The 26,053-nt window shown below is 33.2% G+C and overlaps 2 protein-coding genes across 5 annotated transcripts; one reads left to right on the plus strand and one right to left on the minus strand.

Moving 5' to 3' along the window:
• The first annotated feature begins 2,147 nt into the window (after positions 1 to 2,147).
• On the plus strand, positions 2,148 to 4,521 carry LOC103493320 (uncharacterized). Of its 2 annotated transcripts, none has more exons than XM_008454026.3 (2): positions 2,148 to 2,730; positions 3,348 to 4,521. In XM_008454026.3, the coding sequence occupies exons 1-2, from the start codon at positions 2,541 to 2,543 to the stop codon at positions 4,220 to 4,222; spliced, it is 1,065 nt and encodes a 354-aa protein (XP_008452248.2). In that variant the 5' UTR covers positions 2,148 to 2,540; the 3' UTR covers positions 4,223 to 4,521. The 2 variants fall into 2 exon arrangements, with proteins under 2 accessions (XP_008452248.2, XP_050942756.1); XM_051086799.1 differs by having other exon boundaries at positions 2,186 to 2,730; positions 3,345 to 4,521.
• Positions 4,522 to 8,817: 4,296 nt separating this feature from the next.
• Positions 8,818 to 13,934, minus strand: LOC103493319 (prolycopene isomerase, chloroplastic). 3 transcript variants are annotated; one of them, XM_008454025.3, is made up of 9 exons: positions 13,568 to 13,934; positions 12,902 to 13,125; positions 12,108 to 12,218; positions 11,829 to 11,882; positions 11,421 to 11,708; positions 10,860 to 11,051; positions 10,603 to 10,761; positions 9,986 to 10,222; positions 8,818 to 9,307 (listed from the first exon to the last, which is right to left on the minus strand). In XM_008454025.3, the coding sequence occupies exons 1-9, from the start codon at positions 13,734 to 13,736 to the stop codon at positions 8,993 to 8,995; spliced, it is 1,749 nt and encodes a 582-aa protein (XP_008452247.2). In that variant the 5' UTR covers positions 13,737 to 13,934; the 3' UTR covers positions 8,818 to 8,992. The 3 variants fall into 3 exon arrangements, with proteins under 3 accessions (XP_008452247.2, XP_016901253.2, XP_050942757.1); XM_017045764.2 differs by having other exon boundaries at positions 11,829 to 11,898; positions 13,568 to 13,717; XM_051086800.1 differs by having other exon boundaries at positions 12,086 to 12,218; positions 13,568 to 13,717.
• Positions 13,935 to 26,053: the final 12,119 nt, after the last annotated feature.

Below are 26,053 nucleotides of genomic sequence, written 5' to 3' on the forward strand. Positions count from 1 at the left end.
CGTTAGAAATACCATACAAATCTTTGCAGTCAACTCAAACATATCCTAACTTATTTTTAAAGATGACTACATTGTTCTAAACTTGGATTATCAAGTTAGGAACAATAATTTTTTTCTCCAAAAACCTTAACATATGTTTTGACTTTTTCACAACTCTAGTTAATTTTGTATGTTTTCATATATGAAATTCTATACAAAATATAATTAATGTTTAACCAGTGGGAAACGTATACACGTAATGTATCTTATCTCTATTTTGGAATCAATCATTTTTGTTGGGACCAAACCTCTCCCAATTCTATGGTAGGAATAAGTAGAAAAATAATAAATAAATAAATTAATCATTAAAAGTTGAAAACACAATAAAAATCACACACGATATCTCCAATTATAAAACCACTATCTTCAAAGCTTTTGACTACCCACACTTTTTCAATCTCAAATTAAAAAATATAAAAAAAGATCTTAGTTTGAATCAATACACAAAAACTTGAATTATATTGAATTGAGACATTTGTAAAAGCAAAGGAGGTGGCCTCCTTTTATAAGCTTGGAGCCACCCAACCTTTCCTACAAAATGATAGAGATTTCCACATCCCACATCTTGCCATATCTAACAATTTTATTGATTTCAGTACGTACGTACCTGTTGTTATTTCTGTAGTATTAAAAAAATAAGAAAATTATAGCTGGTAGTTTTTTTTAGAATATGATATAGCAAATATAACACATTGTTTTAGAATTTTACAAATATGACAAAATTCTCACTTTTTAAAATACTCTCCATCTTCAATTTGTTATTATTCCTAAATTACCCTTCAATAATTTATTTCTTCTCCCATTTTTAATGCCCTAATCATCCCTTATTTCTTCTCCCACTTTTTAAGACCCTAATCATCCTTTCTTATATGGAAAAAATGATTTGTTCTTCCTGTCTTAATCCTGATTTTAGGATATCAATGATACATTGCAGTATGAAATATAATGATTGTTGATCAAAGTAATTTAACTTTCTTTGGGATTTTTCTCTACTTTCTTAGGAAAAAACAATTTGTTCTTCTTGTCTTAATCTTGATTTTAAGATATCAATGATACATTAATTGCAATATGAAATATAATGGTTGTTGATCAAAGTAATTTAACTTTGTTTGTGATTTTTCTCTATTTTCTTCTCTGAGTATTTTGAGTTAAATCAGATTTCAAATGATTTTGTTTTGTTTTTACTTTGTATCAATTTTGTATATCAATGTCATGATGTATTTATATTATATATATTAGTTGGTTGATATACTTACTACGTGATTTTCATTTTTTTTCAAATTTTATGCAGTTTATTATAGTATTATTAAGTATATGAATGATACAACTAAGTGTATTATTATTTATATCAATAATATATTATTAAAGCATGTAAGCATATCAGTAAAGTGAATCATTATCAAGTATATGAATCAAGTTTACAAGTGTATATCAATAGTGTATCAAGTGTATAAGTAGGACGTCAAGCATATCAAGTATATTTAATGAATCAAGTGTATTAGTGAAGAATGCTAAGTGTATCTACAGTACATCGGATGTACCAAACATATCACATGCATCAAACGTATCAAATTTGTTGACTATACTAATGAAGTGTACCAAGTTTATTAGCAGTGCTTCGAGTGTATCGAACTCATCAGTGCAGCCTTTAAATGTATCAAGGCTTAAAGGGTATCAAGTGCATCAAGAAGAATCAAGTGTAATAAAAAGTATTAGGTATATCAAGCGATATCGAGTGTATCAAAGAGTATCATAGTGTACCAAGTTTATCAATGTCCAAAGGTTATTAAGAAATATCAAATGTATATCAAGTATATTAAGGAGTGTAAAGTGTATTTAGTGTAATAGGTGTGTCAAATGTATATCAATGACAATAGCATTTGTGACATTTTTACCTCAAGTGAACTGGGTTTTGTTTTTGTCATTTTTGCAACCAAGTGATATGAAGGTTAATTAGTTTTTTCTTTTGTTGGAGTGTTCCTACCAAACTCTTGTACAAGCACATTACTTACAACGAAATTGATTATTCGTTTTTTTTTTCTTTTATTAGAAAAAAAAAAGTATGGATAAATTTGTATATATATTTTTTAGAAAAATATAAAATTTCCGAGGAGGTTAAAATTGTAGTTTCAGAAGCGGGAGTATCCGACGGAAAGCTACCGGCAAAAGAGGGGTGAGGGTTTTTTCTTTTCATTTTCCTATTGGTTGGCGCTGACAAACATTAAAATAAACAAATTCTCAAAAGGGAAAAGAAAAATCTGTTATTTGACATTTTCAGTTGGAATTTTGAAGATGATTTATCCATTTTTGGATTAAATTTGTTTCCTCATATCGCTCTCCTTCTTCAGTCTTCTCTTTTCCCTTTTGCAGTTTTCTGAATAACAAACCCATACCCATTCCATCTCTGATTTTTTTCCATTTTAATTCTCTATTTTCAATCCCTTTTCAAAACCCCATTACACGTTTCTTCCATTTCAATCAATCCCCCCCCCCTTCCATTAATGGCTTCCGAAGCCGGTGGCGGTGGCAGTGGCGGAGGAGACGAAACCCCATTGTTGTCTCCCAGAAGCAAATTGAAGTTTCTTTGTAGTTATGGCGGCAAGATCCTCCCTCGCCCCACCGATGGCCATCTCAAGTATGTTGGTGGCGAGACACGCGTCATCGCTATGCCACGCGATATCAAATTCCCAGGTTTCTGCTCTTCGATTTTCTCGCCTTTTTTTTTTTATTTATTTCGATTCGATTGTGATTCTGATTATGTTTCTTGATGGGTTTTTAATTTAATGATCATTCTGTTGCTTTTGGTCGATATATCTGAAGTTCTGTCTGTATAAGGTTTGAATTACTTTGAAGAATTTATAGTTTTGTTCATCTCTGTTAGGAGAAATTCTTTGTGGGGTGGGATCGATGGGATTAACTATAATCTACTTTTTAAATGCATAAGAGAGAGGATTCAAATTTTGTATTTGGAATATAAAATGACCATTAGGGGTAACTGCATTGATGGTTTGTTTCTCTGGAAAAGGATCTCTGGCAAGTTTGTGAAACAAATCGTATAGATATGTGATGTTAATCATATTTAAGTTTTGTGATCTTCCTAGAACGTTCAATCAATTATTCCTTAAATGGCAACGAAGATTATCAGTCAAACCTTTAGTTTTGTGTTTTCTCATATTCTACTCAGTCCTCTTTAGAATCAAACAAACTTTATATTCCTTGAATTTTATCACTTTCTACTCTAGAATAAAGTTTAGTGCATTCAAAATACATTTAGATCTTCGTTTGTGTAATTTTGACATGTTCAGCAGATCTAATGAAGAAACTGACTGCTCTATTTGATGGAGATATGGTCCTAAAGTATCAGTTAGTTCCGGAAGATCTTGATGTTTTGGTCTCTGTAAGGTCTGATGAGGATTTAAAGCATATGCTTGATGAATATGATCGCCTTGAAAGTGAAGGAACTCCTAAGCTTCGGTGTTTCTTATTTCCTTCAAACCCAATTGTCATTGAGGCTCAACCATTCTCCTCAGATCCCCAGCAAATCGAGCAACGTTATCTTGAGGCTATTAATGGCATTGTACGGTCTGGCTCCTCTGCCAGTGCAAAACTCTCCCCTACTACCCCTAACCGTCCTACATTCAGTATTTCATCTGCTTGTTCATCTCCAAAATCATCTTCTCCAGATGCCCAAACGGCTGAATCTATGGCCCAAGAAACCTTCTCTTGGAATAACATGAAACTTAGTCGCCCTCCTATGCATAAGGTCCATAGCTCTCCTAGCCTTTGCAGTTTTAACAACCTTCAACCTCCCACCAATATCATTCCGGTTAGTAAACACCATATTCAGCAACGCCATTACCACTATCAACAAAACCAGCTCCAGCAGCAGCAGCAGCATCATAATGGCTACCAATCTTCGAGAATTCCTCCAGAGTTTAGCAGATCTAATGCCCCCGAAAGAGTTCCTATGAACCTTTCACCATCACCGCCTATAGGTAGGTCCGACTTTGGAAGGAGTCCGATGGGACCTAATGTTAGCCACCACACATCTAGTAGACAGCAAAGAGGAATTGGATTGTGGAATAAATATGGATACTCTGATGAGTTTGAAGCAAATGGTTGCGGTAGGATCGATAGAACAGAAAATAATCAATGGAGCCCGAGAAAGCCACTTTGGGAGTAACAAATATACAGTTTGCCTAGTTTGTAGATAATTGGAAAGGACAGAATGAAAGATGGTGAGTATAGTCACCTTCTGTTTGTGCTATATTTTGCACGATCATCATATTCTTTTATTTGTTTCCGTGCTTTGTTTTGAACTGAAGTTTCCTACCAAGGAAATACTTGTATAGCTGTGTATAGGTTTCATATACAAATCTCATATGTTTGTGATTTTTTAGTTTAAAATACTTGTAAATGGTGTTCTTCCAAACTGTTAAGAATATCCACTGTGTTGATGGAATTCAGGATTCAAGTTCACTCCTCTGTATTGTTATTTTAAGTAAGAAATTTGACATTTTGAAGTATGAAATTTGACATAGAGATTATTAATTTACAAAATATAGGTAAGAAAAGTACATGCACTTTAATTTGTGTAACGTGTCTCTGTCTGTCATATACATAAATGACAGAGAATAATAAATTTTCATTCACACATGAAGCTAATTTGCATCAAGCTAATTTTTTAAGCATTACATGTATCAACTTAGTTACTTTGAATTTTCTTTTAAAATAAAAATGATATATATTTTTATAAATGAAAATTTTTAATTAACGAGTCATTATTGTATCCAGCTGCCCAAGATTTAGAAAAAGAATAGTGTGTTGTCGTATCTGTGTCTTCGATTGGTATCTATGCTTCTTAGAATATAGGTTTGTTTTGTGTTGTTATATAGGTTTGTTTTGTGTTGTTATATATGTGTCTACAATTGGTATCTATGCTTCTTAGAATATAGGTTTGCTACGAGATCATTCAAATTAGATTGATTCTAGAGAATAGAACTTGGAGCTTTGACAATCTTAGAAGGCTTGAGATGCATCTATGATATTTCCCAAGTGCTTACTCCCTTTGAAGGTAAAGTCAGATTCTTTGGAGATTATCAGTATCCTAAACAAGGACAGTGTCGAATTATCTATGATATCAAATATTACTGAGAATGTTATTTTCCAGCAACATACAAATGTTATGAGGTTTTCTTTTTGTAATAATGCTTGCAATAAGGTTGTTCATGTTCTTGTGATGATAGAGGTTTAGCTTTCACGTGATATTTTTTTCAGTGCCTCTTCCTTTATTGAGTGGTCAAAAAGAGTTTTCACCGCTTTGATAGAGGATCACATCATATCTATTTTTTTTCTCTTTTTAATATACTAATTAGACCAATTGCGTGGGACTTTAAATTTCTAATTTAAAGTTTTAAGTAGTGTATAATTATTTGCAAATATTTTTTTGTTATGTAATCCATACAAATTTGGTTTTTATGACTAAAAGTTGGAAACAAAAATTTATAAACGATGCCTAAATTATAAGTGTTGAAATTCGTTATTCAATCTATACAAGATTGATAAATTAATAGTACAATGAGCTAAAAATGAATTCCATAAAAAAAAAGAAGATTGGATAGAAATACCTTGACTTGTATACAAACGTATTAAAATCTAGGGTTATTTGCATAAATGAAAAAAAAAAAAAAAACCTAAAATAATAGTGTATACAGCACAATAATAAAATAATTGCATATACAGTACAATGATAAAATAATTGCATATATATCATAAAATTATGAAAATATCCACGTCCAATCACTATTTCGGATGTTTCTTGTCGGATTTCTCAAATTAAAAACTATCACCAATGACATCTATCAATGATAACAATTATCACTGATAGCATCTATCGCTAATAATTGCTATCAACGATATATGCTATCATTCATGGTTTTCAATTTGAGAAATGATTATCTCACACACTTCTTCTTGATTTTTCATGTTGAAAAGCTATCACTAATAGTTACAATTAGTGAATATCACCGATAACTGTTATCATTATTATCACTAATAGATAGTATTAGTGATCACCGCTAAGTTTTTTTTTTCGGTTTTCTTAATTTGAGTGCAATAATTGATAATAATTGATAGCTATTATATGTTGCTAACATTGATAGATGCTATAAATAATATCTTTTAATTTGAGAAATATATTATTAGTTGGTATAATTGATAACTAAAGCAACAGAAAGGTATAGTAACTTTTAATTTGAGAAATATGGTATCAGTTATTATAGTTAGTTACTATCTCTGATAACTGCTATCAGTGATAGCTTTCAATTTGAGAAATGTGATATCAATTACTATCGTTGATGTCTTCTATCAATGATGTTGCTATCAATTGATATTCTTGATAGCTATTATAAGTAATGTTTCTATATTGTTATTAATGCAAAATGATATCACCAACATAATCTATCAATGATTGCATTAAAGGGATATCACTAATAACAGCTAAAAGCGATATTATTAGAAGGATATTTTTTATAAGTGATATCTCCTTGGTAAACGTATCAATTTTTAAATTGATGGAGTTTAATTAGGCTATCAATTAATATTTTTAATAGCCACTATCAATGATATTCTTTTATTGCTATCACTTATAATATCTATCGGTGATAGCAATAAAAAGATATCATTAATAGTATTTATAAGTAATATCCCTAATAGGCTACTATATACCAATGATATCAAGGTAATGCTACTATAAAGTGATAGTGTGGTTGTTTGTTTTTAGCATAAATGGACAAAGTAAAGAGATCAGATTAGTATGCTATTGGCAATAGAATTAAATCACTTATACCATATTATCCATATGATAGCTTCTGTTGTTGATAGTATAAATGAAATTAATATTGTTGCAACTTTTGTTGAAATAAATTATTGATTTCAGATTATGTTATCGACATTTATATCATTTAGAAATTCAAAGTTCAAGTTATCAGTGACAAATTCATGGAAAACATATTGATATGTTAGGCATGTTGTCATTGACAGAAGTCATCATTGATAGCATGCGAGGAAGGAAACTAAAGGGCAAATTTGGTATTTTAAAAAAATTTAGCATATGGTTGGTAAAAAATTGCTAATTTTGCAAAGATTGTTCCATTCTGCTATAGATTATATTTATTTTCTAATTTGTGCTATTTGGTGCAATTTTCCTAAATCTATGTGTATGAGATTTGTCACTTTACTTCGGGCCTTATTCAACCATTTTTCAACTCCACTCATTTGCCTTCGAGTTAGAATTTTAAGATATGTATAATGTTGTAAAAACAAGACAGCTAGAATACAAAAATCGAGAAAATAAAATATTAAAATAATAAAATATAATATATAAATAAATAAATAAGAATCTCAAAATTTTCTACTTTCTCCAAATTATTTGGAATTCTCTCCAATGTTAGTGTGTCTTTTCAAATCGACCAAAGCCCTCTATTTATAGGAAAATGGCAAGTAGGTGGTGAATTACTTGGCCACTTAAGAGATGATATCTTCAAGATACATGTCAAGAGTATTGGATGGTTAAGAGGGTGACAAGTGGCTATGGACACTAAGCTTGATTAGATAATGGGGATGTATTTAATATAATTTTTATAATACTCTCCCTTAGATGCCCACTATGAAATATGCCTCGTTAAAACCTTACTAGGGAAAAACTCAATAGAAAAAAAAACCTAGTGAACGAAAAAGAGTACATATTTCATATAATTTAGACACTTACAAGAATATAATTTATTCCCCCTCATGGAACCTCACTTGAGATCTACGAGTCTTCGCATTCCAATGTTGTGCACCAATTTTTCAAAGTTTGCAGTAGGTAATGATTTTGTGAATAAGTCTGCCAGGTTATTCTTTAAACAAAATTGTTGTACTATGATGTCACCAAATTTTTCAAGATCATGAGTGTAGAAAAGCTTTGGTGAAATATGCTTTGTTCTATTGCCTTTAATATCATCTTCTTTTATTTGAGCTATGCATGCTATGTTGTCTTCGTATAATGTTGTTGGAAAGAGTTTACTAAAAGACAAACCACATGATTCCTAAGCGTGTTGAGTTATCGATCTTAACCATATACATTCTCGGCTAGCCTCATGAATTGCAAGAATTTCGGTATGATATGATTTGAGAAGGAAGTTGTTATGGTTTATTTCACTGATAGCCAGAATATAGCAATTCCTCTACATGTGAATAGATAACCTATTTGAGATCTAGATTTGTGTGGATCAGATAAATATCTAGAATATGCAAAACCAACTAAGTTAAAATTTGATTTATTTGAATAAAATAATCCCATATCAATTGTTCATCGAAGATAACTTAGTATATGTTTAATTCCATTCCAATGTCTTAATTGTATCTAGCTAATAAATTTACTGAAAATGCAATATTTAGTTTTGTATAATAGCAAGATACAAAAGAGCATAAATTGCATTAAGATACATCTAATGAACGAACTTGCATTGGAATGTTTATGGATGTGCTTAATCCATATAAAATCATTTCAAAACTTTTTATGTAAAAGTTGATTTATGAACAAATATCTGATATGTTAAATGCTCAATTTGCGAATCGAGGCAAACTTTTGGTTTTCCGAAGCTTTTGTTTCGAATCCTTTCTTAAGATATTCTATTGTCTTTAAAAGCTCTTAAGGAGTTTCAATTATATTTAAATCATCAACATATACGGTTATAATAGAAAATTCTAGTTAGAACTTTTTTATAAAACCGCATGGAAAAATTAACTATAACTCTATTTTTTAATCTCTTGTTTTCAAATTACTCTTTTCCTGCGTACTTCAAAACAAGAACTTTACATTAATCCATAATACAATACAATTTGACAGCAGATGGCAAGTAGAGTACAAGGGAAGTAAAAAAATATGAAAATGAAAACAAGAAAATGAAATTCAAATTCCAATTGCATCAAGAAGCTGAGAGTGTTGGGAAGTAGAGACTAAAGAATTGGCAACAATGGCACCGCTGGCTGCAACAGCAGGGACTCCAATGCCTGGAAAAGTAGAATCCCCACAGCAATAAAGCTGAGGAATTGGAGTTGAATGCCCAGGGAAAGACCCTTTTCCTGCTTCAATTGCTGGCCCATATGTTCCTCTCTTCCTCCTAAGAAACCTTTCATGTGTCAATGGACTTCCCACCAATTTCACTTCACACTTTTCCCTCTTGAAACCTGCTCCTACGGCTCTCTCTACTGCCCTCCACATCACCTACAAAATCGACTTTCTAAATTTAAACTCTAGTCTGAGCTCAAAACTTTTATACCTTTAGTACAAGTGGGTTGAGCCCAATGAAAGGAATCAGAATCACCAAACAAATATTGTAAGGTATCGAGATAAGAATATTAATATGATATGAGTAAGGGGTATGCGGGTGATTAAATAGAGAGTTAGTTAGTGAAGGAGGGTGAGTGAGTGGAGGTACACAATTTTGTGGAGTGATGTAGGGCTTGGGTTTTTACACTCAAAAGGGAGATTTCAAGCACCTTTATACTTGGTTTATCTTTCTTATAGCGATTCCTTTATATTTCAATATATTAATTCTAGTTAGAAGGTATCTTAACACTTGGTATTATCGAGTAGAGTTTGCTGTTGGTCTTGATTTCGGTTACAAAAATTTTTATGCTAGTTGAGCTGCTCACTTTATTTTCATACTTAAACTCTTGGTATTGTTGTTTTCAACTTAAAGTTTTACATAAGGAAGTCTTCTAAATAGGTTCTTGTACAAAGTTCAAGAACTAAAATCAATAAAAAGGAAAAGTAGGAACATTTGAAAAGATTATTGCAGAAGTTAAAAGGCAAACACTTGTTTAGTTGTATTACTGGCAGAAAACAATATCTTGAAGCAACGAAAAGATCCAACCACTAGTTCATAAGATTATAACTTACCTCAGATCTTTCAGCTTTGAGATTTTTGTACTCAGAGCTCCTACGGTCAAGTCCTTCCCAGAGAGTATATGGTTCAGTTCCTGGTGTGTATGCATGTAATACATGTTTTCCAGGGGGTGCTAGATCCGGACTAAGAACACTTGGTACCGATATCAAAACCACGTTTTGATCTGCATCGACTCCTCTGTCCCAATCGTTTACAACTATATGATGAATTCCCAGATCGTCGCGAATACCCTGAAAAAAACAGGCACAAAACTTTACAAATATCAAACAAAGTATCTTCTAGGGAGCAAGCACACTAAGTGCGATAGTTTTTTGAAGCCTAAACACAAAAACTCAAAGAAAAGCAAGATCATTAATTACATGTGGCTGTAAAGGAAAGGTCTTGGGTCTAAGTTTGTTGAAAACTTAATAACATCGAAATCCTTGATGTCTCTTGAAACTAGCGGGTAGGAACATGAAATTAGATTTCTACATTAACGCCATAGTAATTATAATGTCCCTTGGAACATGGAGTGAGAATTTTTAAGTACAATATGATCTCCTAGTAGAAGTATTGTGTCTCATTGGTTAAAGAATTGTACTGGAAATGTTTTCTTGAAAACATCACTCACCTCCGCATCAAAACCTAAGTGAAGATGCATAAACGATTCACATTGTGGCATCGTATTTACACTATCACAATATGATTTAGGAACAACGCCTTCAGGTAATAAGGCCAGTGTATTCCACATCGATGCATTGCTCACAACAGCCTTCTTTGCACGTATAAACTGCAATATGTTCAATCATAAAATTAGTGGATAATAAATGAAGTGGATACTATTAATATTTCCTTAATATTGACTTTGACTAATTCCACAAAATTTACTTGACCAGTCTTTAGCTTGACCCCAACAGCCCGATCGTTCTCCACTATAATGTTCAGAACATGACTTCCAAGGGAGATACGCCCGCCAAATTTTTGCAGGCCTTGAACAAGGGCATTAACAACTGCTCCACTTCCATGAAGTGGATACTCAAGACAGGAACCAGGCTTATACCATTCTGCAAACATATATATCTGAAATATTGCAGAAAATGAATGCATATATTAACCATGGCGAAAAGCTATGGCTTAAGATGTTGTATCTGGGCAAAATGGGAATACAAAGGCAATGTCAAAAAAGAAGGGTAGCAAGATTTTCTAACAGACCAAAAAGAATGGAAAGAGGAACAGAAACTATGGTTTAGTTGGTCTTTATGAGCAAATGAACACCCAGATATTAACTAAAACAAGCACAACTGAAAAATTTTACAACCAGCACACATGACTTCTTCTGAACTTGGTCATTGGCAACATAATATTAGACTTTAATATCAGCCAATAAGATACTAAAGTAACTGACTCGTCTCATATTTGGTTCTTCTAAAGCTTCATAACGATATTTACCATCTCTGCTGATAGTATGCCATTTGTTTTTACTCCAGCAAGTAAGAAAGCCAACAGATCCAACCAATTTCGAATAAAAGGGTCTTTAAGTTCCAACGAGTCGATGATTTCTGAGAATGGTCTGAGAAGCTTGGTCGAACCAATAATACCTTGAGGACCCATTTGAATGAAAGATTTCAAGAGAGATGGAGCATATCTTGCCGCAGCTGTTGAAAGAACACCCCAATCACCTCGAATTGATAGAGGTGGTAGAGCCATTGCTGCAGCAGATAGTGGAAGTATGGTTTCCTGTGAAGCAACTTCATTTTGAATAAAACATATATATGTAAGCATGAAAGCTAAATGATATCTTACTCAAAATGAAAATTTTCAGCAATGAAATAGATAAATAGGCAACAACGTTCTTACAAGTAGTTTTTGCCATTCTTGAACAGCATTTGGACTTGCATACGTCTCAAGATCCTGAAGGCACAACAGACTAAACATTGCTTAGTTCCCTGTTCTTTTCAATTTTGACATCACAATCTCATGGATGTAGTTGATTTGGGTGCTTATTATTGTAATGGATACACATTTTTCTACGTGATTGAACAAGCAATACGTGCCTGAAAAAGAAGTTCTCCTATCAAAACTATGTGAATGGAAAAATAAATAAAATAGGTTACCAACTCAATGTCTGATATCCACCTTGAAAAACTCTGTGGGACCAATGCGTGATAAAAATTCTCCTTCAGGTATGTAGACCATCCATGAATCATAATTAGCACAAGGAAGTGACTCACCAAGTGCATCCAAGACCTGAAAAAAAATTAACAAAGAAATAAATGGCAAATTAAGGACTTTGGGGTGTTTTGATGAAAGGGTTTGTGATGTTAACCCACTCGAGGATTAGTGGGCATGGGCGTATAATGGAAGGAGTGGAGTCCCTAACTTTCCGGTTATCAAATAAAAAGGTTATGCCAAATTAAGTAGCATATATAGTTGAAACCAAGTAATTGTGGACGCCTTATGAATAATAGGTTGATAAAGTTATTAGTCTACTCAAAAGACAGGCGCATAATGAAAATTGAATCTCCACATCTTCATGCCAATGCTATGACAATTCAATGATTCACGAGAATTACAACCAAGACTACCCGAACTTAAAAGTCACTTAAATCCATTTCACTTGTATCATTCATCAGAACTCTAAATTGATTCATGTAACGGAATAGATTACTTTACATAAGAATATCATATGGGGAAAAATTCCATTGATCTCCGTACTATTTTGTTTGTCAAGACAATCTCGACATTCCTGCTACTATTAGTTGTCTTAAAGCATCATTGACCGATAGCTCTATTGTGTAACTCATGAACTTTTCAATCTTCATCAAGAAGTGAAGAAAAATGAGTGGACTTCATTTTGAAAAAAAACATTAGAGATTCAAGATGTTTATTCATTATTGATAAATGTCATGATATACGGTCGGGGACATTACTTGGGCAAGTGGATTTGCCTGTGGACCACGTGATTGAAACCCTGAAAACAAAGATGGACCTGAGTCGAACTTGTAGCCCTTAATTTCAAAAGAATGAGCAGCACCTCCAGGTAAATCATGACTTTCCAAAACAAGAACATCTTGTCCATATCTAGCTAACAGCCCTGCACAACAAAGCCCCCCAATACCACTCCCAATTACTACAACATCAGCCTCTGCCTTCCCTGCAAATTAACCCACAACTGAGTGAACACTAGCAATGGCAGTCTCTCAAGGTTGACCCTCAAAAGTAAAAAGGGTGGCCCATTTTAAGCAATTGGTCTGCTTTGACTCCTTGAACGTTTTAGTACAAGCTCAAGTACAAGTCTTATGCACTTTTAAAAGAAGATGTTGTTTTTAGTTGCATGTTTTTGAAAATTGTGTTTCATCTACACTTCTCAAAAGGAAACACTTGATTTTTTAGCTAAATTTCAAAAACAAAAACAAATTTTTAAGAAATTGGAACAGAAAACTTAAGACCCTTTTAGAGAAGTTCAGCAAAAGTAAATTCCAAATGCCTCTCAATAGTTGCATATTCACTTGGAGGACAATTCATAAAAACCCATTCAATCAATGGAAAACAAACAGTAATAAGAGGGAGAGCCATAAAGAGAGTGAAGAAAGGACCTGAGAAGCCTTTGTTGTTGTTAAGGGATACGGAGGCAATAGAAGTGGGTTCCTGAGTACTGCTGGAGCTACGTGCAAAAATGGGTCGCCGATAACCTGAAACTCCAAAAGCAGAAGGGGAAAGAGGGCGATAAAATGGTAGCATACTGGAGCAAAGGTCCATTGCCATGGAGTAGGCGAGGTTTTGTGTGGATTTAATTGAAGCAGAAATCTGGGTTATTGAAGAGGAGAAGGTGAGAGTTGAAGATAACTATGATTGTGTGAAGAGAAAATCGGTCGCCTCAAGGTTTGGTTCAAAATTGAAGTGAAAATTCTTTCAATCAAGGGTTTTGCGTGGCCTGCCGTTAACCGTTGTTTGGGGAAATGAAATGAGATGATCAATTTGGATATTTATTTTTTGTATGCATGACCTTGTCATGGGGTTTATGATTTTTTTAATCTTCCCCATACACGTATCAAATCTAACATTCTACCCATGTTTTAAGTGATCTTGGATTAGGGATAAACAATTCCTTACGGCACGGACTTGTCTTTGACTTGATGACATATGCTAGCGTGATGTCACTTTTTTCATGTCTTCTATTGTGTCTTGCATTACCGCACCAATTGTACTTTTAAATTATTTTTGAAAGGGGCTTTTCGATTTGTGTAGTTTTAAACATTGAACTTCTAAAAAAATCTAGAGAGGTTACAGAAAAAGCATTGGGCTGGATTAGCCTCCCTCATGTGAGATGATGTTGAAATAGAAAAAGTACAAAAAAAAAAAGCAGTGTTGCGCTAGCTAACCTCACGTCATCGAGTTAGGGAGAAGCTACTGTCGAGCTGGAAAGTTCATCTCTAACACAATGTCGCTTAAAATGTTGATAGTGAAAGGGTTGAATCCCACAACAAAAATGTTTTATCACCCTTGTCTTTGAAGTATTCATCTTATTAAGTCCACTAGAATTTATCACCTTCGTCTTCAAACTTCTAGGCTAAGCATGCAATTAAAGTATTTAAAAGTATTACCTTTGATGACCTTCTTCAAGTCTTGAAAAATAATCATGTACTATGACTTAGTTAAGTCTTCACTAGAATTAAACGATACCAATTGATCTTCTTAGTAAGTACTCACCTGCAGGAGCTTTGAACTATCACTTAGGCACCTTTTATATATATATATATATATATATATATATATATATATATATATATATATATATATTTTGTAGTTGATTTTGAGTTTTGTAGTCACACTAAGTCAATTTTTAGGATATCTCTTTAGGTTTTTCGATGGTTTGAAACATATATGAGGATTTTTTGTCTTAAAATACATAGGTCATTTTTTTTACACTTTATGGGTACAAATGTAATTTTACTTTATTTATTTTGATGCTTGATTCATTTAGTACAAGTAGTTAACATGTAGCATGTTCTTATTCATTTTAATGTACATTTTTCAGATTTATGTAGCTTGAAGGAGCGAGAATGACTCTATTTTTGTGAATACTTTCTAACTGAGCTAACCATTTTTTGAGTATTTAATATATTTTTTTGTTCATGTAACTAAACACAGTAAAGAACTTTGATTTGTTATATTTTGACCAAAGTATTAATGGTTGAAAATATTTTTATTTTAAAATTTTTTATTGCAATGTTCGATATATTTTGTTATAGCCAGGAAAATCATTCTATATTTGAAAATTAATCTAGAAGCATACAATATTAATAATAAATGTGAAAAAATTAAAATTGTTTTTGCCACATTTTTTTGTGTTGCTAGACATATGTTGTAGTTAGAAAGCTCTAGCGACATTTTGTGTGTGGGCAAAAAAGAAACAAATATTATCTGCCGACGCATCATTCGTGGGCAACAATCAAATTTCTATCCACAAAAAGTATTTGACACATGCATATATATATATTTCTGCCGACGAATTTAGTGTGAAGAGAAGTTTCTTTTAGCTGAGCAAAATATTTTTGTTGGTAGGAAACAGTTTCTGCCCACAAAACAAACATGGATATAAATTCTATTTTTGTCGACATGATGATGATCGTGGGTAAAAAAATATTTTTGTCGACGTTCTTTTCGTCAGCGAAAATGACTTTTCTGCCCACGAGATTAATTGGCATTGGAAATTCTGCTGATGTAACGTCAACAATATAGGTATATGAAAAGATGAAGGAGTTCTGGCCATGAAGCGTGCCTACGCAAAAAAAAAAAAAAAAAAAAAACGTCGGCAGAAGCTTTGCGCATGTTTTCCTTAAAATCTGCTCACGTTTCTCTGCATATGTAGAGACCAAAATTCTTGTAGTGTCGCTATATGGACTCTAAGCTTAATGGATAATGGACATCTATTTATCTAATATTTATAATACTCTCCCTTAGATGTCCATTACATATATGGACTCTAAGCTCAATTGTTAAAACCTTACTAAGGAAAAACCCAATGGGAAAAAAATCATAGTAAAGGAAAAATAGTACATATTTTATATATACTTACAAAAATAAAATTTACTCCCCCTCATGGACACATCATTTGAGTTGGTGAATTCCAATGTTGTGCATAAATTTTTAAAAGTTACGGTTGGTAATGGTAATGATTTTGTAAATAAGTTAATTAGTTTATTTTTTGAATAAATTTATTGTACTGTGATGTTGTCACTTTCTTTAAGATCATAAGTGTAGAAAAGCTTCAATGAAATATTCATTGTTCTATCACCTTTAATATAACCTCATTTGATTTGAGTTATACATGTCGTGTTGTCTTCTTATAATGTTGTTGAAAGGAGTTTACTAGAAGACAAACCACATGACTCCAGAATGTGCTGAGTCATCGATCTTAACCTTAGACGTTCTCGGCTAGCCTTATGAATTGCCAGAATTTTGGCATTAAGGACTTTACTTCATCGTCTAGTACTTTTAAATAATGCAACTCAACTTTAGTTCCTAGGTGGTAAACTCGAATAACAAAATTAATGCAGTGGAATAACATAACCTCTTCTCTTTATTAACATAACACTTTTACAGAGTTCAAATTTTACAAATTATATGTACATTTCTTTTCTAGAAAAACGTAAAATCTAAGGCTGACTTCTGATCCACCTTTCCTTGTCCACTACCTAATGTTGCTCTTTGTGGTGAGGGCATTTAGAGGTGTAAGGACCTCTTCCTCCTTGATCGCCCAACGACCATTTTAGGGACAGACTTTAGGGCTTCCTTTACCTAACTCAATTCTTCGACTTTTTTGCTCTCCGAATTTGGCCTTGCCAACCTAAGTATGACCCTCTCCTTCTCTTATGAACTGAACAACAGTCTGTTGCATTAAGGGACGATGCACTTACCTACCGACTTTTTAAACATGAGATAGGATGACATGGCTCGTATGCCACACAAGTTTCCATAAGTACTCTCCTTCCCTTCGCTTACTTGGCTTCTATGCCTAATGACCATTCCTTACTTGGCTTTAACGCCTAACAACCTGGGGAGGAGGAAACTTACAATGTAAGTCAAAGACTTAGTGAGTAATGAGTTTAGGAAATACCTTTTGGAGAATACAACTCTCAATAGAATAGTAATATGAAGCCTAAAACACAAGAATAATATAGATAATTTGATACATCAATTCATGAACACAACTTTTATCTCAACAACACGACAACAGCCACACATAAGAAATTTCCGCACGATTCAACTCATCATCGAGACCTGGGATCTCCCCTTGCCTGGACCTGGAATTCATCTCGACCAGTGTCCTGCGAGTTACCTGGAATTTCCACCAACGTCCTGCGTTTAATCTTTTCTCAAACCTGGGATTCGCTATTACCAGCATCTCATCGTTTAAACTTGGGATTCTCTTTAACCAGCATCATGTGATAGACCTGGGATTCATTTTCACCAGCGTCTTACACATCATTTCTTGCCTAGATCTGAGATTCACATTTACCAGCATCTGGCATAAAAAACACATCTCAACTTACTCATACCTAGGATTCTTCCCTCGTCTGGACCTAGGGTTCACCTTTACCAGCGTCCTACGAGTTACCTTGGATTTTCACTAGCATCTTGCAATAAATCTAAAAAACCACACAATACATGATAAAAAAAAACACAACAAATGTTGGCTCAATAACTCAAAAGGATGTAACATCACAATACCATTCAAATTACATGATTACGAAAGGGTACAACAACACAAAACCTCAAAAGATCCTTCTTTTGGATATAAGGAGCATAGTATAGCATTCCAAAACGTTCATGGAAACCATTCCCAATGATATACATTTTGCATATGAAAACCACTATCGAAATACGATTTTATGAGCGAGAATTATCCACAACAAACATTTGTTTATAAAGATCACTTCAAAAACAATCATTTATTCTTAAAGAATCACTCACAACAAACATTTATTTATAAGGATCACTTCACAAACAATCATTTATTTACAAAGATTACTCACAACAAACAAACAACCAGCCTCCAATCTTTATTCTTTGCTTTTTAGCTTCTTCTTTTTTCCAAGTGGTTCCCTCAGCCAGTTGTTCAACTCTCAGAACTCCTTTGGACAAGTTGTCAGAATGGTAGCATCTCATGCCTTCTTTCTTTCGACCCTTTGGTCCTATTTATAGCGACCTTTCACATCCATGGGTTATTTTTATGCTTTACACGCGTCACTCTTCTATTCCACCGTTCCATGTAGCCAATCCAAACTCGACACGTAAGTCCAACGTCAGTTACAAATAGATACTTCCCTTGAGACGCCAACCCTATCTCTTTTGAAAGACAAACTTCTATTTGTCTAACTTCCTTATCGCGAAGCCACAGAACATTAACTTTGCCTCAGCGGACTGTCCAATCACTTTATACAAACATTCGTCTTCTTAACATAAGGTCTACCTTATCGAGATCGTACTTAAGTATAGATATTTCTCCCCGTGTCACTACACCCAACGCTTAGTTCTTAGCATTTATCACGTGCTTCTTCCTCACCAACCAAACCCTTTCATGTCGCTTACTTTAACGCGATAGTTCTTAGGCTCACACGCTTCTCTTTGCATCATCTTTTTCCATACGCATCCTTTCCCATAGAACACTTCTTCAACATGACTCCCTCTTTGGATCAGGGTCTCACAAATCTCAACTGTGATTTTTTTCATAAAAACGCATGAAGATATTGGATTGTTTTGATATCCTTCTTTCAAAAAATATTCACTCATGTGATTTTACCACATTCATTCTGATTGTTTCAATCCATATAATGATATCTGTAACTTTATTGAATATAGTTCCTGAGAACTTGATTTATATGTTTCCAGTATCTTAAATCCTTTTAGGACTTTCATATAAATATCATTATCAAGAGATCCATATAAACATGTTGTGACTACATCCATAAGATGCATGTCTAGATTTTCATACATAGTCAGACCAATTAAAAATCTTAATGTGATTACATCCACCACCGGAGAATATGTCTCATCGTAATCAATACCATGTCTTTGTAAAGAAACTTTGTGCAACTAATCTTGCTTTATATCTTGTGATCTCATTATATTAATTTTCTCACAATTAATCTTGTTTGACACCTTTTAGTGTTTGAACTATTGATCTAAAAACTTGTTGTTTTAAGAATGAACTTAATTTTGCCTCAATTGCTTCTTTCCACAAAGACCAATTTGTTCTCTGTCTACATTCGTCAATATATTTTGGTTCATGATCTTAATTTTTGATATAATATCAAGAGCAATATTATATGCAAAAATATTGTCAACAACTACATTAATTCGGTTATATCTTTTTCTTGTCATGACATAGTTTATTGAAATCTCATTATTATCTTTAGTTGTTTTATCTTCTTCGATATTTTTGTCAGAAGTGAAAATTTGGATTTCTTCTAGAACATCCATATCCTTAATCGAGTTATTGACTTGATTTCTTTTTCAAGGTTTTTTATCTTTGGAACCTACCGACTACTGGTCTACCACGTTTCTAGTGTGTTCTAGTTTCATTAATGACAACTTGCTGTGTTGAGATATCAAGTTTTTATGGAACATTTACAATTGTTATATGTGATTTAGTTCTTTGCATCTACAAATACATTTGGTAACTGATTTGCTATATTTTGCAAATGAACTGTTTTCTGAATTTTAAGTTCACATTGATTTGTAGGAGAATCTAAATGATACAATAATGATACATTCCATGTAATTTATTTCTTGAACGTCTAAATTCCTCCTCCTAATGTTGGAAAATTTGTCTCAATAAAATGACAATCAACAAATCATGTAGTAAATGCATCACCCTTAAGAGGTTTTAGATCTAACCTCTATCATTTATGTCCCGAAAGGAGAACAAGTATGCCCACTTGGCGTCGAGAGGTTGCGACCCTTAAAAGAGAGGTAATATAAGTCTTATAAGTAACAACTTCTAGATAGCCATCATTTAATTAGCATTTATCACTTGCATCTCGAGAGGCGAGCATTTGTTGCATTTAAGGCACTGAGAGGTGTTCGCCTTAATTAGCTAGAAGCTAATTAATTGATTTCTATCGCATCAAGGCATACCGCATGACTTACTTAAATACAAATTAGTTCATTCTCCATCTTCTCACCACTCGATGCCACCTTTTACAGAATCTCTAGTTTAGATATTAGGATTAGCGTTTAGAAATACTTTTACTTTATACATACCACCTAGAAGCGAAGTAAGTTTTATAGCTAAAGTTCGATAGAAATTTCCTATATTCGACCATGGGCTTCTTAGGAAACCTATCGTTTTGCTTACACTTGGACAAGAAACTTGTACTACTTGCATATCATTAGAAGTTTCGCAATGCATGAATATGAATTGGACAAGCCTAGTTTAGTCGCATGATAAGTCAACCACTTTGAGCTTAAACATGACATATTCTTAAACCATTGCATATGCACAAAACCCAAACAAGTACTAGCAAGGACTGGTTAGATTTTTCTAAGATGGTTAAGGCAGACATGTGTGTTGAAAGGTGTTTAACTGAAGAAAAAAGTAAAAGAGAAAATGAAGACCAGTGTGGCCAAAGCACTAGTAGTATGAGAAGAGATGAATGACGTGACAAGAATAGGCATTTTGCGCTATGCGTTCATCAGATGGGTGATTTTAAAGCTCATTCTTATATTTCTTCTGGATATAGAAGAGCTACGGTAGGAGTTTTCAGAGACAAAACAAGAGCCAAAGGAGAGGAAATGTTCCAGTTTAGACAAAGGAAGCCTCACAAAGAAGTCAGACAGCGAAATCAAGTTCAAACCTTGGAGGAAGGCTTAATCATCCAAAAGTTTGTTGTAATTGCGGTCAGCAAGGACACTTTGTTAAGTTTTTCCCTAATTTGGGAACTCAAAATGTCCAAGAAATTGCATTGCAATCTGTAAACCAACCTTATCGCCTAAGTGAGAATGGAGGAGGGCTAAGTGAAGTTGAAGGATCTGGAAGACCCAAGTTGCAAGGGAAGGTTTGCACAATGACTTAGAGTGAGGCAAAAAATATCCCTTAACATAATTACAAGTTCATTAATGATTTGTAACTCTTTTACCCTTATGTGATTGATTCTAGAGCTACACATTCTTTCATTTTTGTATTGCATGCTAATTCTTTGAATCATGGTATAAGACCTCTAGAAGGTGAAATATTGATAAATAAATCTTCAGGAGAAGTGTTTGTAGTTGAATCAATATGTAAGAATTGCGAGCTAAGAGTTGAGAATATCATTATGCGAGAAAAGTTGATTTTATTTGAACTTGATGAGTTATATGTGATCTTGAGGATGGATTTCCTCACTAAATACCATGCAATGTTGGAGTGTTCAAATAAGGAGGTAGTATTAAAAGAACCTGGGAAGTTTAAAGTTAAGTTTCTAGGCGATAAGAAGGTGGAATTAGCAAACATAATTTTAGCGTTTAAAAGAAGAAAATTAATAAGAAAAGGGCATATCACCTACCTTACTCGAGTAATGGACACCCATGCGATGAGAAAGGGACCTGAAAGTGTATGAATAGTTTGTGAATACTTGGACGTATTCCTAAAAGAAATAAGTGGATTACCTCTAAGAAGAGAAATTCATTTCATTATTAAAGTTGTACCAGAAACAACGTCAATTTCTCAAACTCTTTATCTCATAGCACCAAGCAACTTGAAGGAATAAAGAACCAATTGCAAGAACTATTAGATAAGGGTTATATTCAACCTAGTACCTCACCATGGTGAGCATCTGTCCTATTTGATAAGAAGAAAGATGGTTCATTTAGGCTATATATCAATTACTGGCAGTGACAATTAGAAACAAGTACCCTTTAATGCAAATAGACGTCCTCTTTAACCAGTTAAAGGGGCACACGATAGGCGATTAAAGAAAATTTGAAAGTTGCCCGCGATAGGCAAAAGAGTTGTGCAGATCATCATCGTAAGCTTTAAAACTGAAGTTCGAGACAAAGTTTTCTTTAAATTGTCACCATGGAAAGGTGTAATTGGGGAGGAAAGAAAAACTAAGTCTAAGATATATAGGACGTAATGAAATTTTAGCACGCGTGGGACGAGTGGCTTATAAATTAAGGTTGCATGCAGAGTTGTTTAGAATTCACAATGTCTTCCATGTTTCTATTTGCAAAACACATATACTCTAAGAACAACCCATAGAAATATTAGAAGACTTGACTTATGAGGAAAGACCTTTGTGTGTGATAGACATAAAGGAACAAGTGTTGAGAACAAATGTTATTTCCATGGTCAAGGTTTTGTAAAATAATTATGGCATTAAGGAGACCACCTAGGAAAACGAAGAACAAATGAAGACTCAGTATTCTCAACTCTTTACATAAACTTATTGAATTTCGAGGACGAAATTTCAATAAGGAGGTAGTAGTTGTGAGACCCCTAATCGTGTTCTGAAACTACGCATTAAGATCACATGTGATGATAATTGGTTACGTGTTAAAGACTGCATGCGACAAGAATTGGTTACTCGTTAACTACACGGATGAGAAGTAGCAACTAGAATTATTGTGATGCAAGCTGTGTAAGGCGTTCTAGCTATGAGTTAGAAAGAGCTACGTGTTGAGATAGAGGGCAGTGTGAGCTTTCTTAATCACGAAGTAGCTGACATCCACCTTACATAATTCACTGTTGAGCAGAGATAATCATTTCGACGTGGAAAACCACATTGAAAAAGCTTATAAATAGGAGAAGTCTGACAAGCTTAAGAGTTTATTTCTACCTTGTGTTTACTTAAAAAAAGTTGAAGGATTTGCAAAAAAATTTTGGGAACTACCACGAGTTCAACTTCAGCAAAGAGTTGTCTAAGAGCTCAAAATGGAGGTTATCTGATTGTTAATGACTTTTTTTAAAGTATTTGTGAAATAAAATATGAATTTTCATTTACAAATACTTATATATTGTTTTCTTGAATTCTTGAGTTCAATGATTCTCTTATGTTTCTTAAATTCTTAAAATGGATTTGGCTTACAAATGAATCATATTTGAGATGAATTTGAATGTTTGTTGTAAAATGATTTTTGATACCCCATGTGATGAGATACCTCACACTTCTTTGTGATCTGGCTTAGGAGCCTTATCCTTGTTGTGTGTTATATATAGGACAGGATGCCTCATACTTTCTGTGTGTTCTGGTATGAGATGTCTTATACTTCCTTTGTGTTTTGGTATAAGATTCTGTTTTCTTTCTTTGTGTTTTGGCACTGGAAGACACATTATGTATAAAGGAATTAATGGAAATTGTTCTATGTGTTGAGATTACTCTGCACAACCGCAATGCGGTAATAAGAGTCTGTTGACACTTGAGTTGAGGAGGGTATAAAAGATGAAATTTCTTATGTGATATGATTTACACTGAATTGACTTTGCAACGTGTTGTGCGTAAATGCTTTCTTATGCGATGTAGTGCCCCAAATTAAGGTAATTTATTCTTAATTATCTTAAGTTTAATTTTGACAATTGTTGAAATTATTTTGGGTTTTATTGATTTAGTTGTTGAAAATCTTTGAGTGGTAGAAATTAGAATTAATTAGATACTTTGGGAAAATATCTAATTAATTGATTTTGGATTAATGATCGAAATTGATTGTTTAAGTAAAAGTGTGGTTGGTGAAATTGTATGTAAAGGAATTTTAATTAATTATAGTTATGTTTAAGTAAAACTTACTTTTAGATTTATTTCTACTTACTTTAGTTTATTTATGATTTTAATGAATATTTGAGATTTTAATTATGAAAATTTGATATTATCTATTTGGATTTAAGAAAGTTTTATTATCCTTTAAGTAGTAATGACCTCAGCTAGTATAAAGAGTTGGGTCGTTACATGCGATGTGATTTTATGATGAAATGATTTTACTAGGAAATGGTTCGTATGAATATTTGCCAATGAGGTTTGAATGTGTAAATCGTTCAATGCAGCAAAATGATCTTCTAATTTGAACTCATATTTCTATTTGAAACGCATACTTATTTATATCGCATGGTGTTGTGAAAACATTGTAACATGTTATGGCGAGAACTTATTTATCAATTGTATTGATGAAAAATCCTACTTGCTAGACTCTTTTGTCTACTCTTAAAATGTTTTGTTTTCTTTCCCTATGGGTTACTTTGTAGAGACATTTGCCAACATTGGGTCTAATGAGCTTGTCGGGTGCAAGGGGTTTGACATGCCTGATGGAAATGATATAGAGTTTCCATCCATGTACAACCAAGGGATTGACATGTCCAGAGTTTCCATCCATGTACAACCAAGGGATTGACATGTCCCAGGATAATACACGCGCCTCACGATCTGGTAACACATTCGACGATAGGACCGGATCGAGTAGATCAAACTAAAAGAGGGGAAGCCAGTGGGAGGGTGAGATTGAGATGATACATATGGCACTAGAGTGTGTGAATGACCAACTGAGGGCCATTGTCGAGTGGCCTGCGCGCACCCTTGCCAATGACACCATAGTTTGCTAGGAATTCCTACGCCTATTGCATGCGATGTCCAATCTAAGTAGTTTGGACAGGGTGGTGTGTCAAATGGTACTCATGCGCAGTATGGGCGACATGCGTGATTTTGAAGAGATGACTGATGAAGAGAGGAAGAACTACTGTAGAGTCCTGCTACAAGACGACTCATGATAGTTTCTCTATTTCCACTGGCTTACTTGATGTTTTCTTACTTCACTACATATATGGTTTGTACTGTTCTTTGTAATTTTATTTTATCAAACTATTTTCGTATGTACGAGTAGTTCGATGTGTATATGATTTCTACTATTTTATAAAACTATTTTTTTTTAATTTTCTAGTATCGAAATTTGGTTTAAGAAATGTTGGTTGAAATGAATGCAATTTGTATAGTGTATGTGTAACATTTCTAAAAAATTAATGTTTAAATGCTACGTAATAAGTAATAAAATTAGTAGAATATGTAAAGAAATTATTAGAAAATTGGTGAAATGTATTCACTAATTTAATAAGATTAGACATGGACGTTGTCGTTGGAGAGAGTGAGCCAAACTGTTACAACAAAACTTGAACGCTTTCGAAATAAAACAGTATGCAATATAATTTTTTTTTACATGTACAATGTGAATTGGAAAAAAAAAATAATAAGTAAAATAAATTCATAACCCTACCCATATAACCCTTCCCCCAAATACATCTTATTCATAACACTATCATAACCCTTCCCACATAACCATTCCCAAACATCTCTTATCATAAAACAACCTTTCTAAACCCTTCCCCCAAACAAGGGTTATGATAAAACTAGGTTTATCATAAAACTAGATTTATCATAACCCTAACCTTCCATAACCCAACCCTTCCCCCAAACGACCATTTATTGATTTAAAATCTTGTAGCCTCAAATGTATCCAATCATAACAAGCTTGGAGAAGATGAGCTAATTTTAAATGATCATACCTTTATTCAATTTATTCCAAAACATATAAGGATCTCTTATTGTTAAATATTTCAACTTGAGTTGAGGAAGGTACAAAAGATGAAATTTCTTATGTGATATGATTTACACTGAATTGACTTTGCAACGTGTTATGCATAAATGGTTTCTTATGTGATGTAGTGTCCCAAATTAAGGTAATTTATTCTTAATTATCTTAAGTTTAATTTTGACAATTGTTGAAATTATTTTGGGTTTTATTGATTTAGTTGTTGGAAATCTTTGAGGTGTAGAAATTAGAATTAATTAGATACTTTGGGAAAATATCTAATTAATTGATTTTGGATTAATGATTGGAATTGATTGGTTAAGTAAAAGTGTGGTTGGTTAAATTATATGTAAAGGAATTTTGATTAATTATAGTTATGGTTATGTAAGCCAAATCCATTTTAAGAATTTGAGAAACATAAGAGAATCATTGAACTCAAGAATTCAAGAAAACAATATATAAGGATTTGTAAATGAAAATTCATATTTTATTTCACAAATACTTTAAAAAATGTCATTAACAATCAGATA

The sequence above is a fragment of the Cucumis melo genome, chromosome 6 (assembly GCF_025177605.1).
Source record: "Cucumis melo cultivar AY chromosome 6, USDA_Cmelo_AY_1.0, whole genome shotgun sequence".
NCBI classification, from domain to species: Eukaryota; Viridiplantae; Streptophyta; class Magnoliopsida; order Cucurbitales; family Cucurbitaceae; genus Cucumis; species Cucumis melo.